Raw genomic sequence first — 19,976 nt, forward strand, 5'->3', positions numbered from 1 at the left:
TTCAGTTATAAGAAGGAAGTCGATGCATGTGATAACAGTGATGAACCTGGGAGACATTAGATTGAGTGAAATATGCCAGACACAAGAGCAAATACGGTACGATCTCACTGTCAAGAACTAATTATAATAAGCAAGACTCATGGAGTTAAAATCTGGAGTATAGGTTTCCAGGAGACAGAATGAGGGGAGAGAATGGGAAGCTGATGCTTAATTTGTAGAGAATTTCTGTTTAAGTTTATTGTAAATGTTTGGGAATGGATGGTGGTGATGGTAGCACATAACTGTGAGTATATTAACAGTGCTGAATTATGTTTGTGAATATGGTTAAAAGGGGAAACTTTAAGTGGTATATGTTATTAGAAAAAAAAAGATAAAACATGGGACTGTATAACATAGTGAATCCTGCTGTGAATAATGACTGTGGTTAATAGTACAAATATAAGAATGTTCTTTCATGAAATATAACAAATTTATGTCACTATTACAAGGTATTGATGATAGGGTGGTGTGCCAGTTTGAAACTGTTGTGTACCCCAAAAAAGCTATGTTCTTTAATCCTCATTCAATATTGTTGGGTGGGATCTTTTTATTAAGCTGTTTCCATGGAGATGTGACCCACCCAATTGTGGGTCTGTAAACTGTCTCAAGTCTGGGAATTGATTAAGGGGCCATGAGTTTCTGTTTTTGTAATTCAAGTTAGACTTCTGTTCATTTGACCTAAAATTCTTCTGCGTATACATCTCAAACAAGAATTTAGTAGACTGCCCATGTATTTCACTTCTAGGTACCCCATGACCTACTAGACAGTGCCACAAGTCTCTGCAAGTCAGATTATTTTGATGGCTGCCATAAGTCTGCTGTCCATTATGGTGGCCCCACCCACCTTGTCTGTGGTGATTAACAGATCATCCCCACTGGGTTGAAGGATTCTGGCTCAGTGACAGCAGTTCCTACAGTAATAGCTGACCTAAGAGAAGGGCAACCACAGAGCTCTTCAGGGACAATGGAGCTAATAGCACGAATTTATTTCTCAACATTCTGCTGAAAGACGTATCCTCCTGGCGTGTGTGAGCAGGTCTTCCATGATAAATTCACTCTAACATTCCCATCTCTCTAAGCCTCTGGATCCCCTCATCTGCATTATACTAGAGTGGTTCTGGCATTTCTTCCTCAGGTAATGTCAGCCACGTTTGGATCCACAGTTCAGCCAACCACCCAATCAACCTGCTAAGGCCCTTTCTAACTTCTCAAGCTAAAACACTGCAGGTGGAATCTCTGCTTAGTGGGCCCATAGCTAAGGCCCTTTCTAACTTCTCAAGCTAAAACACTGCAGGCGGAGTCTCTGCTTAGTGGGCCCATATCAGTAAATTCAGTTTGATCCCACTTTATATTCCTTCCACCATTATCCCATACCTTGATATTCATTTCTACACATATTCCCTGATTTCTGTCTGTAGAGATTGGGAAACTCGTGCAGTTGTTTTGGAGTACAGTGTACCTCCTCATGGGTACACCTGTACCTTACCTGTCAGGATCTGTTGGGTCTTTAGTCTACTTATAGGTCTTGAAGAAAAGAGGAGTGGTGGGTTTGCTTTTGAAAAGAATTAGAAGTGTCTTTCAAGCTGTTCTGGTTTGCTAGCTGCTGGAATGTGATATACCACAAACAAAATGGCATTTAAAAGGAGAAATTTATTAAGTTGCATGTTTACAGTTCTAAGGCCATGAAAAATGTTCAATATTAAAGCAAAGCTATAGAAATGTCCAATCTAAGGCATCCAGGGAAAGATAGCTTTGGTTCAAGAAGGCCGATGAAGTTCAGGGTTTCTCTCTCAACTGGAAAGGCACATGGTGAACATGGCGATGGCTGCCAGCTTTCTCTCCAGGCTTCTTTTTTCATGAAGCTCCCCCAGGGGTGTTTTCTTTCTTCATCTCCAGAGGTCTCTGCCTGCGTGGGCTCTCATGGCTCTTGTGACTCTCTCACTCCCTCCAAAATGTTTCCTCTTTTAAAGGAGTCCAGTAATCTACTCAAGACCCACCTGGAATGGATGGAGTCACATCTCCCTCTAATCAAAGGTTAATAGCCACAATTGGGTGTCACACCTTCATGGAGATAATCTAATCAAGTTTCCAACCTACAGTGCTGAATAGGGATTAGAAGAAATGGCTGCCTCCACAAGACGGATCAGGATTAAAACATGGCTTTTCTAGGGCACATAATCCTCTCAAGCCAGCACACAAGCCGATTACCTCAGGACATTCTGTTGCAGTTTCATCTGGTGAAACAGGATTAGTCACTCCAGACAGAGGAGTGAGGGCTGTTTCCCCAGTGAAGGTGATTACAGGGTTAGCAGACAGTGAAGGGTTAACCTCATTAGGTGTAAATTGGGTGGCAGGCTCCTCTAAGGAGGCTGGAGGCCAGGAAGCTGTTACCTCAAGGCACTCTGTAACCTGAAGCATCTGACACTATGGATTTGCATATTCTAATTAGTTCATGTCAGCGAGCTCATACGATGTTTGCCTGTTCATGTTGGCTTAACACACTTAGCATGTCATCTGTGTCTCCCATGTTGTAGACTCCTGAGAATTTCATTCCTTTTTACAGTTGAAAACTCCAGCGTGTGGGTTCATAGATGGATAAATGGATAAATAATAGATCACATTTTATTTATCCATATGTGCTGGTTTGAAAGGATGTATGTATCCTTGAGAAGTCATGTTTTAATCCTAATCCCATTTTGTGAAGGCAGCCATTTCTTACGGGATTTAATCAAGAGTGGTTGTTAAACTGGATTAGGGGAGATGTGTCTCCACCCATTTGGGTGGGTTTTTATCGGTTTACTGGAGTCCTATAAAAGAGGAAACATTTTGGAGAAAGAGATTCAGAGAGAGCAGAACAACATAGTCATGAGAAGCAGAGAGTCCACCAGCCAGCGACCTTTGGAGATGAAGAAGGAAAATGTCTCCTGGGGAGCTTCATGAAACAGAAAGACAGGAGAAGAAGCTAGCAGATGATGCCGTGTTCACCATGTACCCTTCCAGATGAGAGAGGGTGTTTGCCATATGCCTTCTCACTTGAGAGAGAAATCCTTAACTTCATCGGGCTTCTTGAACCAAGGTATCTTTCCCTGGATGCCTTAGATTGGACATTTCTATAGACTTGCTTTAATTGGGACATTTTCTCAGCCTTAGAACTGTAAACTAGCAGCTTATTAAATTCCCCCTTTTAAAAGCCATTCCGTTTCTGGTATATTGCATTCCGGCAGCTAGCAAACTAGTACACCATATAATTGGCTGATGGACACTGGGTTGCTTCCACTTTTGACAATTGTGAATAATGCCAACATAAGCCTCAGTGTGAAAATATCTGAATCCTGCTTTCAATTTTTTTAGTGTATACCTAGGAGTGGGATTGTCGGGTCATAGGGTAATTCTCTTCTTAGCTTTCTGAGGGACTGCCAAACTGTTTTCCCCAGCTGCTGCCCCATTTTCCATCCCAGCCAACAACGAACAAGCATTCCTATATTTCTACATCCATCCACACTCGTTATTTTCTGTTGGTGTTGTTTTGTTTTCTTTTAGCAAATGTGAAATGTATCTCATTAAGGTTTTGATCCAGTTTTTTTATCTTAAAAAATGTTTACACCTTTATTATTGAAGTATAGATAGTCTTACAGTATAACAATATAATTACGGGTTGACAATTGTTTGTTTTCAGCAATTTAAATATGTGATTCTGTTGTCTTTTGGCCTCCATTGTTTCTAATGAAAACTCAACATTGTTCATATTTTTTGCCTGGTACAAAATGTATCTTCTTTCTTTGGCCACTTCAGGGATTTTCTCTTCATTTTTGGAGTGCAGCAATTTTAGTATGCCTGTGTGATTTTTTTTTTTTTTTTTTTTTTTTGGTACTTATCCTGCCTGTGGGTCACTGAGTTTCTTGGATTTATAAGTTAACATCTTTCACCAAATTTCCAAAATTTGATGCCACTACTTCTTCAAATGCTTTTTTCTGTTCCATTTTCTCTTGCCTCTCCTTCTAGGACTCGAATTACACTTACATTAAGACCAGATAATATTCACCAGTGGGCCTCTGAGAATGTTAATTTTTTTTCATTTGTGTTCTTTTTTTCTCTCTGTTCTTCCCATCAAATCACTACTATTGGTCTGTTTTCCAGTTAACTGATTCATTCATCTTCTGTCTCCCACCTGTTGTTAAATACATCCATTGAATTTCAGTTATAATGATTTTCAGCTTTAGTATATTCTCTTTAATTCTGTTTTACAGTTTCAATTTTTCTGCTGAGATTCTGTGTCTGTTTATTATGTACATATTTTTAAAATTCTTTGAACGTATTTATAATATCTGCTTTAAAATCCTTGCCTGCTAATTGCTACATCTGCAGTAATCTAGATGTCAGTTTATATTGACTGCTTCCCCCCCCGCCCCCCGCCCCCCCCCCAGTTATGGATAACATTTTCCTATCTGTACCTACCTAGAGATCGTTTTTTTTAGTTGAACACTGGACATTATAAATGATATGTTGTTGAGACTGTGGATTGTGTTAAATTTCCCTAACAAGTATTTTGTTTTGTTTTATTCTATAAACCAGATAACTTGGCTGGACTCAAACGCCAAACCTTGTTGTTCCTGAAGTGAGAAATCCTGCTATCTTTTCCTGTCCTTTTGTCTTTTGGGGCTAAAAAATCCATCTATTAATGTTTGGTGGTCCACAAAGATTTCAATGGATTTTACATCAAACTTGTAGGGCTCTTCCCTCTGAGGTTCAGTCCCTTCCAGGATTTTACTCTTAACTTTCTGGCTGTCCCTCTGGTTCCAAAGTCTGTTCTCTAGCGCCAAGCCAGCAAGTAGGGCCAGTTTCAATGGCATGACATCTGCATGGCCACACAGGGCCCCATTAAGCCGGGCTGTCTTGAAATTCTTAAATTTTTTTTTTTTTACATGGGCAGGCAGCGGGAATCGAACCCGGGTCCTTGGCCATGGCAGGCAAGCATTCTTACCTGCTGAGCCACCGTGGCCCGCCCGAAATTCTTAAATTTTGAACAAGGGGCCCAAGATTTTCATTTTTCACTAGTCTCCACAAATTCTGTAACTGGTCCTGCCAGTGAGACTATGGCTTTTCACTGGGCACTGACCGCAGATTTTGGTGTGTCCTCAGGCAAAAAGCCCCCAACTCAGCCATCTTATCCACTGTGGGGTCTTTCTAGGGGAGTCTTGCTTTTGGCACACTCCAGTGCACTCAGACGGGGACATAAATATCCCTGTTAGAGAAGGACTGTTGGTGCAACCAGGCTACTCTGCCACTCTGCCATCACAGCAGCTGTTCTCCACTGGGGGCAATTCTTTCCCTAAGGGACATTTGGCAGACCTGGAGACCTTCTTGGTTGTCCCCCTGGGGAAGGGCACTTACTGGTGTCAGTGGGTAGAGGCCAGGGATGCTGCCCAACACCCTGCAATGCTCAGGACAGTCCACCACCCCAATGAATGACCCAGCCTCAACTGTCAATCATGTGGAAGCTAAGAAACCCTGCAATATAGGAAGTCAGACCACCTTTCATTTATTTATTTATTTTTTTTAATTTTCAAGAGAGGGTTCTTTTTTAAAAACTTTTAAAACATTTTTTTATTGTATAACATATATATATAAAGCAAAGAAATAAAAAAGCAGTTTTCAAAGCATTCTTCAACACGTAGTTACAGGTCAGATTCCAGAGTTTGTCATGGGCTACCGTACCATCCTCTCAGATTTCTCCTTCTAGCTGCTCCAGAATATAGGAGGCTAAAGGGTTTAAATATTTGTTGATTATCACAATCGACTTCCTTTTTTTTGTGTGTGAAAATAACATATATACAAAAAAGCTATAAATTTCAAAGCACAGCACCACATTAATTGTAGAACATATTTCAGAGTTTGACATGGGTGACAATTCCACAATTTTAGGTTTTTACTTCTAGCTGTTCTAAAATATTGGAGACTAAAAGATATTAATTTAATGATTCAGCATTGTGCTGGTTTGAAAGGATGTATGTACCCTAGAAAAGCCATGTTTCAATCCTAATCCGATTTTGTAAAGGCAGCCATTTCTTCTAATTCCTGTTCAGTAGTGCATGTTTGAAACTTTTATTAGATCATCTCCCTGGAGACATGACTCAATCAAGAGTAGTTGTTAAACTGGATTAGGTGGAGACGTGTCTCCACCCATTCGGATGGGTCTTGTTTAGTTTACTGGAATCCTATAAAAGAGGAAACATTTTGGAGAAAGTTGGAGAATTCGAGAGAGCAGAGAACAGCAGAACACCACAAAGCAGAGTCCACCAGCCAGCGACCTTTGGAGATGAAGGAAAACGCTTCCCAGGGAGCGTAGAGGAAACTAGCAGATGACGCTGTGTTCACCATGTGCCCTTCCAGCCAAGAGAGAAACCCTGACCATGTTTGCCATGAGCCTTTCTACGTAAGAGAGAAACCCTGAACTCCAACGGCCTCCTTGAATCAAGGTTATCTTTCCCTGGATGCCTTTGATTGGACATTTGTATAGACTTGCTTTAATTGGGACATTTCCACGACCTAAAAACTGTCAACATACAACTTATTAAATTCCCATTTTTAAAAGCCATTCCACTTCTGGTATATTGCATTCCAGCAGCTAGCAAACTAGAACAAGCATTCATATTCATTTGTTAAATCCTATCTTCTCTGTATAACTCCACCATCACCTTTGATCTTTCCATTCCTCTCTTTAGGGGTGTTTGGGCTGTGGCGATTCTAAATTTTTCATATTGGAAGGGTCTGTCACTAATACGGGGTAGGGAGATGGAACTATCTGATGTTCTAGAGAGGCTGGGCCCTCTAGGTTTCAGGACTTATCAGGACCAGGGACCCATCTGGAGGTTGTAGGTTTCTGGAAAGTTACTCTAGTGCCTGGAACACTTGTGGAATCTCATAGATTGCCCTAGGTGTTCTTTAGGATTGGCTAGAATGGTCCTGATTGGGGGTTGGCAGGTTATAATAGGTAGCAAGGTCTAACTGAAGCTTGCCCCCTTCTTTCTTTTCCTTTTTTTTTTTTTTTTTTTTGCATGGGCAGGCACCGGGAATCGAACCTGGGTCTCTGGCGTGGCTGGCGAGAACTCTGCCTGCTGAGCCACGGAGGCCTGGCCCCCCTTCATTTTTAATGGCTACATTATTCTTCCATTCTTGAGGAAGTAGCATTATTTAATGAATACCCTGTGATATGTATTTAATAGACCAATCAAATATAGATCCAGTTGGGGAAGGGGGGATCAAATTTGTTTGAACTCCTTTTCATAATTCTACTTAAGATTCAGTGGAACCATACCAAAATGCGCAATGATGAAGTACGGCTTTCATAGGCTAACCAGGGTACCGAGACAAAGAATTTGACATAACTCACCATTGCATCATAATTCTGTCTGCTCTAAGAAAGCAAGTCCAGAAGAAGAGAGTAAGATAGATTTACAATGAGATAATTCTGCTGGTGGCACTTAAGATTAAACATAAAATTACACCTTAAATTAATATGCTATAATTTTGCACTTTAGAGTCCCTTCGTGATTTCTTTTTCCAGATCATAAACATTCTTTTCCATTAGAAATTGCTTATAAGACCGAGTAATTCATGAATTAAATGTCATTCTGGATTAAAGAGAAAATATTACAGTGAACAGTGATGCATAAATATCAAATATTTTATTCTAATTTTCCTGTACATAGACCACATAAATTATTTTCAAACAATTGGTATACAATTAGAAGTGTTCAGAAGAAATTGAAATGTGGATTAAAATGGGCAGACCATTTTTCTCCAGGATTCTTTTAATAGGATATTAAAGATGTTTTTCAATTTATTATATAGGGTATCAATAAAGAACATTGTCTTCTGTTTCTTCTTCTAAGTAAAGTCTTAATGTGAGCTAATGCTCATCTCAATTAATCCCCTCCCCCACGCTGATACTCCTTAAAAAATGCATGCTGATTTGTTTCTATTTTCAGTCAGCTTTAATATATAAACAAAATACTATCCTTCTCATGTGATAGATAACAGTTGATAAAGTTTTGCTAATAAGTTATCTTAGAAAAGGAATCAGTGCTTAGTCCCTCAGCTCAGTTCAAATATCCCTTACTCTGAAAGTCCTCCCTGCAATTTAAATTAGAACTTCCCTCATTATTTCTCACCTTCACAGGCCTTATATAATTTGTCTTACATAAAAAATATATGTACTTCCGTTTATATGATTAAACATATTTCTACCCATAGCACCTGTTTAAGTTTGTAAAGTCTCTGGAATGCAATATACCAGAAATGGAATGACTTTTAAAAGTGGGCATTTATTAAATTACAAGTTTACCATTCTCAGGCCATGAATATGTCCAAATTAAGGCACAAACAAGAGGTTAACTTCACTCAAGAAAGGCTGATGCTGTCTGGAACCCTTCTGTCAGCTGGGAAGGCACCTGGCTGGCATCCGCTGGGGTCTTTAGCTTCTGGACACCTCTGTCAGCTGGGAGGGCACATGGTGACATCTGCTAGCTTTCTCTCCCAGCTTCTTCAACGACTTTCCCCAGGGTTGTTCTCCTTCTCCATCTCCAAAAGTCTCTAGCTGTGTGGGCTTTGTGGGCTCTAAAGCTTTTTTGAAAACCGGTTCCCTTTTAAAGGACTCCAGTAAGCAACCCCACTTGGAATGGGTGGAGACACATCTCCATGGAAACCATCTAATCAAGAGTTACCACCCACAATCGGGTGGGTCACATCTCCCATGGAAACAATCAAAAAGGTCCCACCCAGCAATAATGAATGAGGATTAAAGGACATGGCTTTTCTGGGGTCCACTACAGATTCTAACTGGCACAGCACGGGTAGCAGTCAGGATGCGCAGTACATTGTAAAGACTTGATACATAGTAATTAAAGGAATGAATCAATAAACAGATGGAAAGATGAGTGAATGAAGAGTGAAAATTATGTGCTATTTCATAACTTTTTTCTGTTTTCCTGAGTTAGATTTTTCTATAGTTCTCCTTCTACTACTGAAAGAACAAAAAGCGCACTGTAAATTTGCCAACAACTTTGCCATAATGCTAGATCGAAAACATCACAGGTATATACACATTTGTTAGTAGCAGGGCCCTAAAATAAATGTCAATCATAGATCTCCAACTTCTTTACTTAAAAATTTAATCAAACGTCATATTTCCACCAAGCGCCAACTGTATCACAGCTGCATGCTGTATAAACAGACTAATGGGCTGTGTTAATGAGGTTTATATTAGATATAGCTAACTATCAGTTATAATATTTCACGTCATTATCCTTCAAATTAAGAAACATGTTATAGCACATTTTTTAAAAAAAAAAAAGTTATATTGAAATTTTCACCTATTCCAAAAGCTGTATAAGATGACAGACACTGAGTGGGAAATAACGGAAAAGTGGTGCCCTCGGAGTGGGTTAGTGTGCATGCATGTGTGTATGCTTGTGTAAGTGTGTGAGTTTGAGTGTTTGTGTAGAAAATGGCACCTTTCATCTGGTCTCCCAGTCTCTGAGCCATATTGTGGACTAAGAGGATACAGTGTATTATTTCATATGCTCATTTTAGCATAAATAGTATATGACAATCGTGTGCTCGTTTTTAAGTAGAAATTGCTGAAAATGGTGTCATGGACCTCTTTAACTGGAGATTTTGTCGAGACCAAGGGCATATTAAGGAAGTGAACAAGAGTGAGCACGTATGTTGAGATGTGAGCAGAAAAAGCAGCAAGGAGACACGGAGGTCGCTGGCTGCAGGTAACATATTATGGAACCTAAGTCCTTAAAGTTAGCGTCTCCATCCCTGAAGCTGACTTTCCGTTCCTGCCGCTGACCCTGACCGGAACCCCAGTGGTTTCCAAAAGCGCCTTCCGCGGCCCTGAGTGCCGAAGGTCACTGTCACTGCGGCGCTGTCCACATCTGCGTGCTAGGCCGGCTCCGGGTACTTCTGGTAAAAACGTCGGCTCTGGAGGCTGTATTTACGGTAGCGTAAGCACCAGCCCGCTGGTATTTACGGTAACTGGAGCAGACCCGGACGGCAGTATTTACCAACCGAAGGCCGGCCTGGGAGGCGTTATTTACGGTAACTGAAGAAAACCCTGCGGCCATATTTACTGTGCCACGGCCGGCCCGGCGGCGGCATTTACGGTAACGGGGCAGTCCGGCGGCGGTATTTACGGTAACTGGAGCAGTCCGGCGGCAGCATTTACGGTACCGGGCCGTGCCCGGGAAGGACCGTCGGCGCGGTCCGTTCTCCTGACCGGTCAGGTGATCCCCAGCCCAGGCGACCGCCGCCCACCGCCACCCGCGGAACATGAGAAATGGCCCACCCGGGCGGTGAGGGGACCCAGGCTCGCCGCGCAGCGCCAGCTCGTGCTCCCGCGCCCTCCCGCGCCCTCCCGGCGGCGGCCCCGGCCTGAGCCCGGGACCCCGGCGCTCCGCCTGACCCGCCATGGGGCTGTGCTACAGTCTGCGGCCGCTGCTCTTCGGGGACCCCGGGGACGCCCCCCGTGCCGCCCGGGACCCACAGCCGCCTGAACGCGCCGTCCCGTCGGCCCCGGGGCGCCTCCCGGAGGGCCCGCGTCCAGCCCCGGCCCCGGGCCGCGCGGCTGCTGGAGGGGACACGCCCGGGGCGCCGGCGGCCGAGCGGTCCACCCGCGGCAAATGCCCGGAGAAGCTGCGCCACCCGGACCCGCGGCGGGTGGAGGAGCGCGAGGCCGAGAAGGAAGCGAAGAAAGTCAGCAGGAACATCGACCGGATGCTCAGGGAGCACAAGCGGGACTTGAAGCAAACGCACCGGCTGCTGCTGCTGGGTAGGTGCCGCGCGCCGCGCCCGCGTCCTGGACGCGCACTCGGGTGCACCCCGTCGGGGCTGGCGCCGGCCGCAGGCCTCGATTCCTTTCCCAGCGACAGCCTCTGGGTGGTTTGCGGGTGCACTGCCCACTTCTGGGGTTCTCCCAAGGCTTGCTGCTCCCGCCCGGGAGTCTGAAGGGGTGGCCGAAGTCCCCAAAGGCCCGAGGGTCCCGGCGCGGGGCTCAGGGAGGCAGACGGAGAATTTTCCTTGAGTCTTGGGGAAGGGAATCGAGGATGATGGCGGACCTGATAGAGGTCGGTTTGTAAATCCATAAATCTTTGGCACAGTGATTCTTACCTTGACAGTGTTTATTTCAGTGATTTGGCCGAAGTAAACATCCGCTGGGTGATTCTACTCTTTTCCACGCACGGTGAATATGGCCAGTAGCTCCCTTATTACTAATTAATGCTCCTCTTTGGGGAAATTTCTCCCCTCCTGTAGTCCTCGGGGATGCCTAATGCCAGCGCCTCATTTCCTGCAAGAAGTAGTCATACTGCAGTTTGTTCTAAGATAAACGAAAGGAGATTTGTAGAGCCTTTTAGCTTGACCACAAAGCTTTTAGCTCAGTCGCAGTATAATATGCTAGGTATGACTTATTTCCTTCTGAGAAGTATTTTCAACACCTAAAAATATAGCACTTATATTTCATTGTATCAGTTCAACTCTGGTGGTTCCAGAACCAAAAGCAGAGTGGCGTGGCAGGCCCCCAAAGAAGTGATCACTTTGTTAACTGCGCACCTGAAAGTTGGTGCAAAGTCAGAAGGTTTTTTGTTTTTGTTTTTGTTTTTTTTGGCCAGGAGCATTTTTAAGTCATAAACTACATGGTTTGCTGGTATTTTCTCAGAGCTTCAGCTGTGGCTAGCATAGAAGTTCTACCAGTAAACTTTGACTCGAAACATCTTCTAGGCACTCTTCTGGAATCAAGACAAAAATCATGAATTCCCAGTCCTACTCGTTGCCTTTCCAATTTTAAGGCAAATATGTATTTAAGATGTGGGTTTTTTGATCCAAATTTTGTGAGATATAAGGAAGGATAATTGTTCAGTACTGTACTCTGCTATAGGAAAAGGACCTCTTCCAGGACTCGAATAAGATGCCTGCTTGTAAATGCATGGGACTTTTATTTAAAATCTAGAGAACAATTAAGTCTTCAGTTTGAAAGGGCTCCCCCACTGGGAGAATAAATAATTAAAACAACACAAACCTAGCTGCTGGATCCTGGTGTAATAATGTCTGAATTCTAAGATAAAAGGAATTTTTCTAGAGAAACAAAACACAGAACACAGCCATAAATAGGCAGGTTACCTAAAAAGGGTATATAGAACCAAAAGATGCATCTACACTGCTGGATTCTAGAATGTGGCAGAGCTGTTCCCCGAGGTCTGAGGATACAGAATTGTAATCCTAGAATTTCAAGCTAGATAAACCACTGTTCGTGTATGAGGGTAAAGTAAATTTTCTGACATGCAAGTGCTCAAAGTTGACCCACCCACATATTTTTTCTGGAAAGAAATGAACTAGAAATTACTCTAGCCAAATTAAACATTCACCTGATTAAAGAAAAAAAACTCAAAAAAGGCAGAATTTTGGTCTCAAGAAACAGCAGAGAAGAATAAAATGAGTTTTGTCAGTGTAATATGATGTTAGCGTAATTGTACATTTGAACACATACTTTTTAAAAAGAGAAGACAGGTGAAGCAAAAAATGTCTTGATGTATAGGAATTAATAAATGTATGATTCTGTGATAAATGAAAGGGAACTGGAAGATAAGTTTGAAGAATTCATTGGCAATGCCCCAAAGAACCAACCTCTTGTAACACATTGTGAATAACTACACTCTTTTTTCATTCTGAAAAATAACATATATACAAAAAAGCAATACATTTCAAAGCCTATCGCAACAATTAGTTGTAGAACAGATTTCAGAGTTTGGAATGGGTTACGATTCCATAATTTTAGGCTTTTACTTGAAAGCTGCTCTAAGATATTGGAGACTAAAAGAAACATAAACTTAACGATTCAGCAGTCATACTCATTTGTTACACCCTACCTTCTCTGTGTAACTCCACCATCACCTTTGATCTCTCTCCACTCTTTAGGGGTTTGGGCTATGGCCATTCTAACTTTCATGTTGGAAGTAGCTGTCAATAACATGGGATAGAAGGGATGAAACTAGTTGATGTTCTGGAAAGGCTGGCCCCTCTGCATTTCAGGATTTATCTGGTCCAGGGACCCATCTAGAGGTTGTAGGTTTCTGGAAAGTTACCCTAGTGCATAGAACATTTGTAGAATCTTATATGAAAACCTAAGTGTTCTTCAGAATTGCAGGAATGGTTTTGGTAAACTATGATAGGTGGCAATGTCTAACTGAAGCTTGTGTAGGAGTGACCTCCAGAGTAGCCTCCCGGCTTTATTTGAACTCTCCCAGCCACTGATACCTTATCTGTTACACTTCTTTTCCTCCTTTTGGTCAGGATGGCATTGTTGATCCCACAGTGCCAGGGTCAGACTCTTTCCTGGGGGTCACCTCCCATGCCGCCAAGGAGACTTTCATCCCTGGATGTCATGTCCCACATAGGGGAGAGGACAGTGATTGCACTTGCAGAGTTGGGCTTAGAGAGAGTAAGGCCACATTTGAGCAAGAAAAGAGGTCCTCCGGAAGTAACTGTTAGTCATGCCTATAGGCTAAGCTTCTCCACTACATACATGAGTTTCACAAGAGCAAACCTCCAAATCAAGGGTTTGGTCTGGATTTTGATTGTCCCTAATGTTTGAGACAGTTTCAGGGCTTTCCCAGATGGTAAAGTTTAATAATTCTATATTTTTTCTCCCATCCATCAAGGGACTTTGCCAGTACTTTTTGATTATCTGCTTAGCACACTGTGGCATGTATCCAGGCATTACATTAATCTACACAAGGTTAAAGGCCGTGGTTCTTATTCTAGGCTCTCTGTGTTTGCATTGTTTAAACAATCTTCAGACAGGTTGAGTTAGATTATGTGCTACAGAAAATTTAGGTTCCAGACAAAATAAACCTCTCTTCCTTTAGTCTCAAAGAGTAGATGAGATTCTAAAATATAGACCATGTCTTCTTTACCCCTCTGTTCTGAATAACCTTAATCCTGACCTGATCAGCTTCATTTTTGTCCCTGTATATCAGGTATGGTAGTTAGATTCAGGTGTCAACTTGGCCAGGTGAAGGTGCCTAGTTCTGTTGCTGTAGGCATGAGCCAATGGTACGTGAACCTCATCTGTTGCTGATTACATCTGCAGTTGGCTAGGAGGCGTGCCTGCTGCAATGAATGATGTTTGATGTAATTGGCTGGTGCTTAAATGAGAGAGCTCAACGTAGCACAGCCCAAGCAGCTCAGCATACCTCCTCTCAGCACTCGCAGCTCAGCCCAGGCCTTTGGAGATGGAGAAAGGAACCACCCCGGGAAAAGTTGTTGGAACCCAGAGGCCTGGAGAGAAGGCCAGCAGAGATTACCCTGTGCCTTCCCACATAAGAAAGAACCTCAGTTGAAAATTAGCTGCCTTTCCTCCGAAGAACTATACGTTAACTAAATAAATCCCCTTTTATTGAAAGTCAGTCTGTCTCTGGTGTGTTGCATTCCAGCAGCTAGCAAACTAGAACATCAGGTAATACATATGTAAAACAGCCTCTCAAATTCCAGAAATAACAATTACTGCTCCAGACTAAATGTGACTGCTGTGAGAACTTACAATTGTAAAAATATTTTCTAAATGAGAGACCATACCATTTCGCTTTTTTGTTTCTGGTTTATTTTCCCTCACCAAATGTCCCTCAGGTTCATTCACAATGTCGCATGCCTCACAACTTCATTCCGTTTTGTAGCAGCACAATATTTGATCGTATGTATACACCATCGTTCGCCAGTCTACTCAGTCAGTGCATCCTTCAGCCACCTGCATTCATTGACATCATTTATAATGTCCAAAGTCAACAGTCCATCAGCACTTTCAATTTTATAGGATTTCTTTGTTCCCAAGAGAAAGATAACCAATAAAGATACCCTCACCAAATAGAAAGTCCAAACCTCCCCTTGGTTCTTGTCCCTCCCCCTTTCAGTTTTGCCAGTGTTTACCTCGTGAACTTTGGAGCCCCTTGATGGGGAGCATAACCATTTATGATTGTTATTTCTTCATGGTGAATTGTCCCTTTTATTAATATGTAGTATCCTTCTTTGTCTCTTATGATGTCTTTATATTTGAAGTCTTTTTTGTCTGATATGAGTATAGCTACTCCAGCTTTCTTTTGGTTACAGCTTGCATGAGATATCTTTTTCCGTCCTTTCACTTTCAATCTATTTGCAACCTTGGGTCTAAGCAGCACACAGCTGGATCATATTTTTTAATCCATTCTGCCAATCTGTATCTTTTAATTTGTGAGTTTAATCCATTAACATTCAAAGTGAATAATGTAAAGGCATTTATTGAATCCACCCTCTTATCCTTTGGATTTTATTTGTCAGATCTATATATTCTTTTCCCTCTTTCTTTTTTGATCCTGTAAGTTACCCTTCCTCATACTCTTCAAGTCTCTGCCCTCCTCTAGACCTCCCTCTCCTGTCTTTTTTTAGCAGGCAGAACTCCCTTTAGCATTTCTTGTAAGGCAGTCTCTTGTTGACAAATTCAGCATTTGTTTGTCTGTGAAAATTTTAATGTCTCCCTCCGTTTTTTTTTCTTTGAATGCTGTGTGGTGGGAGTCACGTTTCATTCTTTTTCCATGTGAGTATCCTCTTATTGCAGCACAATTTGTTGAATTTTTGTCTGTAGTTTTTCGTTTGTTTGTTTTTAGGGAAGTGCATGGGCCAGGAATCAAACCCAGGTCTCACGCATGACAAGTGGGAATTCTACCACTGAACTACCCTCGCACCCCCCTCTCCCTCACTTTTGAAGGCTAGTTTGGCTGAGTACAGAATTCCTGGCTGGAAGTCTTTCTTTCAGGATCTTAAATATATCATACCACTGCCTTCTCACCTCCATCGTGCCTGTTGAGTAGTCCGAACTCAGTCCTATGTGGTTTCTCTTGTATGTAGTAGATCGTTTTACTCTTGCCACTTTCAGGATTTTCTGCTTCTCTTCAGTATTTGACAGACTGCTTAGCACATGTCTTAGAGTAGACCTGTTTGGATTTATTCTATTTGGAGTTCGTCAGGCCTCTGACTTGTGTATTTGTGTCTTTTATAAATGGTTGGGAAGTTTACCCCCATTATATCCTCAACTAATCTTCCTCACCCTTCACTCCTCTCTTCTCGTTCTGGGACACCAATGATTCTTTTTTTTTTTTTCCTATCAATCTGTTTATGGTGGAAAACGAGTAATTTTCTCACATGTTCTTAATATTTACACAGCTTGAGACACGTCTTGACCTCAGTATTGCAAAAGTTAGAAATAGAGATGTTTTGGTTAGGGAATCAGTGACCTACAGGAAACGTTCATGTTATTTATTTTAGGGACTAAAATTATACAGAACAACTCTGGTTTTTATGCTTCTATTATTTTTTTGGTGTAAAGTGATTTTCCCCCCTGACTATGGACTGGGATGTACATTCATAATGGTGCTCAGCAGGGTGTCACAGTCATTCCTTATGGTCAGACCCTGCTCTGGTGTGCACATCTGGCTGCATAAATTGTTCTGTGACTTTCTGACTCAGCCTAGCTCATTTAGTATTTTGTTTTATTTAATGCATTTTATTTACATAGGCTATAAGAGTGTTACTACATGAAGACTTCCTTGTCATAGATTAATAAAACCAGATCCTTCTGGTTTAAGAGTTAACTGGTAAATCCTTTGTAGTTATATTTTACTTTTATGAACCAGAATTATTTTATGGCCCTTCTCAGCTCGTCTGTGGAGTTAAACAAGAACCATCCAAATTGTTTCTACCAGGTTTTGCTTGAGGTACCTATAACTGTGACTCTTTGTCCGAGACCCCTAAATTTGTCAATTTCCTGACCTTTTAGGAAATTTTTTACTCCTTATAAAGCTGATATTTCATAAGCCATAGACTCTTGGAGCCAGCATTTTGCTGAAACTGGTCACGTTTTCTTGCAAGAACTGATAAATTTGCAGAAATTTCATGAGCTGACCATTATTAAAAATTAAATTCCATAATTTACAATGAATTATACTGAAAACAATGTTAATAAATATGCAAAACCTACCACATCCTAATCATTGCACAAAATTTTACTTTTATCTGTGTTCTTGAGGTTTTCTGTATCTATTACCTTGATGTAAATACCTAGTGGATATCTTATATAATAGTGTGCTATTGTCTGTCCCTTACCAGTTTCATGTTCAGCATGTTGAAATTGCCCATGAAGGGTATATTTACAGTACAGGTATTGGCAAATGCTACAAATCAGTGTTTCCTTTTTCTTTAGAGAGTTGACACTGATGATTCTTACGTTTGTGCGCTTTGTTTTGTCCATCATTTCTCTGAGATCCAGTTCAAATTTTTCCATCTGTTTTTGCCCTTTGCTCTTTTGTACGTTCAAAATCAATTGTCCTGTCATCTAGTTCACTTATTCTTTCTTCTGTCTTTTCAAATCTGCTGTTGTTTGTCTCCAGTTTTTTTTTATTTTTTTTATTTTTTTGGGTGCATGGTCCAGGAATCGAACCTGGGTCTCCTGCATGGAAGGTGAGCATTCTACGGACCACCCATGCACTCTCTAGGTTTATTTTTGATGATAAAATATCCAATATAAACTAAAGATAAACAACAGCAGATTTGAGCTCTCTCTGTGATAGCTGCTGTTTGTCTGATTATTCTTTCAAATACTTCTTTATGCTCTTCTAGTATCTTCTTGATCTCCTTTATGTCATTAGCCATCCCACTGATTTGAGTAGAGTTGTAATAACATCTTTGAGTAGTTCCAGAGCCTGTGTCTCCTCCAGTGTTTTAATTTTGTGTCATTAAGCAGGGCTATACCTATCTGCATCTTCCTATATTTTGTGATTTTCGGTTGCTTGGAGGCATGTAATTATCTTGATAGGATGGCTTTGGAAGTGGTTTCCTTCAGTAGTCTGAAGTTTTGTACTGGGTGGGTGTGGGGCAGGGTGCAGCCTGTTGGGTGGGGCCAGTGGTGCAGTGAGGGGTTGTAGCATAGGGACAGGCGCGGGTCGGGGCGCCCGCCGGTGCGGGGGGACAGGCGCGGGTCGGGGCGCTATGCTGGTGCATACGGATCGACGCTGATCAGGGCGCTACTCTGCTGTGTAGAGTATACAGCACAGGATTGTGGGTATCAGCTCAGGACCTGAGGGGCCGGGTACAGCTTGGGCAGGCCTTAGAGTGCAGGGGCAGGGCACGGTGGGGGGGCACAGATGAGATGCGGTGGGAGGCAGATTGAGGGGGGCTGTGTGGGTGTGCAGGGGTGGATGCATGGGGAGCCCCCCCACCCCTGTCTTCCTGTCTGTGTAGTCCTGAGGGTCTCTGTTTGGAAAGGGGAGCGTTAGGCTCTTTGCACTAACTGGATGGTCTTCCGTTCTCTTCCTCTCAATTCCTCAGCTGTTTTCAACCAGGGCCTCTCTGGCCGTGTAAAAGACCCTCTGAGGTCACTTATGCCCTGCAATTGCTGACCCGGTCATTTTTCAGTGACTTCTCCAGCTGTTCCTTGGAGCAGGGGTGAACTCAACCATTCCTATTCCTCCCTCTTCCTAAAGTAGAAATAACTATACTCTTTACAGAGGTTATTTCATAGTCTAATTAAGCTTGTATCTGTATCAAATGACTCACATTTCTGGGGAAAAGTATATTGTCTCCTCCTCCACCCAATGATGTTGATAAAACAGGTACTGTTATATCAGATTGACATTGTTTATCAGATTTTGTGTAGATTTGAGTTAAACACAGAAAGTTTCTTGGTTTTGTGAAGCCTGGAAAACGGATTTGTCTAGAAGTTTTTATATTGGAAACTGGATTTACTGACCCTAAATATCCTCAAATGCTTTCTTCTGCTGCCGTTGTGTTTGATAACTATTTATTTTTATTCACTGATCCCATTCATTAATTTATTCTGGAGATGTGCTCTGAGCACCTGGCGTTGGGGGCAGTGAGCTCAGGCTCAGGAGGACACACTGGCCACAGTGCCCTTCCTCACTCCATTCCCACTGGCCCAGGCCTGTGACTCCCAGAATTCCCATGATTCTTTCTCCACCAGGAGAACTTTCTAGAGTCCTTCAGTAGGAATGTCATTAACTCCCTGTGTTCATAGTGAATTTTATTTGTACCTCTCCTGCAGTATTTTGTTAAAATCTGCATCCTTTATAGTGCATTTATGTGATCTGACACCCCACCCCCACTCCATCAGGGGAGAATGACTTCGGCTTTGTTTCCCACACAGGACTGAGCACCCAGGTGCTTTTCAGGCAGTAGCACAGAGCCTAGGAACCCACTATTTTAAGCAAGGACATGAAAGCAAGAGTGATAGGGCCTCATTTTAATTTTTAGATAGAGCATTCTTTCAGGCATGGGATGGCTGGATTTAAGATGATGCAGAGATGGGATGGAGATAAGATGAAAGTTCCTGTTAGAAGGCAAACCATCCGGTAGATAAGTACTGTCTGAACTAGAGTGGTATAGTGGAATGGGGAGGGCATGGCTTGGAGGAATATGACAACAATGTGGAGGGTGGACATGGAAGGGTATTCTCAGAAACCCTCACAGCCAGATTGACTGACTGATAGATAGTGCTTCCATGAGGTATGAAAGCTATGAGAGCAAAAACCAGAGAACAGGCCGGGGTACATATGGTGACATTGTGAGTTCAGCTTGGATTATGTTAATGCTGAACATGCCTGGGTGGCATTCAAGCAGATTTGCCCAGCAGAAGTTGACTTCCCAAGTGTGAAGCCTGGAGAAGAGCTTAGGGTTGTAGATCAACTTGAGAATCAGTTTTAGCCTTAGAAAGCTGCTATAACAAATACCACACAATGGATTGATTTAAACAGTAGGTACTTATTGGCTCACAGTTTCAGAGGCTGGAAGGCTTGCTTCCTCCCAGGGTTGGTAGCTTTCAGCTGGCCAGCCATCTT

General features: G+C 42.3%; 1 protein-coding gene across 1 annotated transcript in view; it reads left to right on the forward strand.

Moving 5' to 3' along the window:
- Positions 1 to 10,497: 10,497 nt before the first annotated feature.
- GNAL (G protein subunit alpha L) overlaps positions 10,498 to 19,976 on the forward strand; it is a 190,360-nt gene continuing 180,881 nt past the window's right edge. The window contains exon 1 of the mRNA XM_077136007.1: positions 10,498 to 10,873. Coding sequence (XP_076992122.1) covers positions 10,513 to 10,873 — 361 coding nt within the window. The 5' untranslated portion in view covers positions 10,498 to 10,512. The remainder of the gene's footprint in view (positions 10,874 to 19,976) is intronic.

The sequence above is a fragment of the Tamandua tetradactyla genome, chromosome 18 (genome assembly GCF_023851605.1).
Source record: "Tamandua tetradactyla isolate mTamTet1 chromosome 18, mTamTet1.pri, whole genome shotgun sequence".
Lineage (NCBI taxonomy): Eukaryota > Metazoa > Chordata > Mammalia > Pilosa > Myrmecophagidae > Tamandua > Tamandua tetradactyla.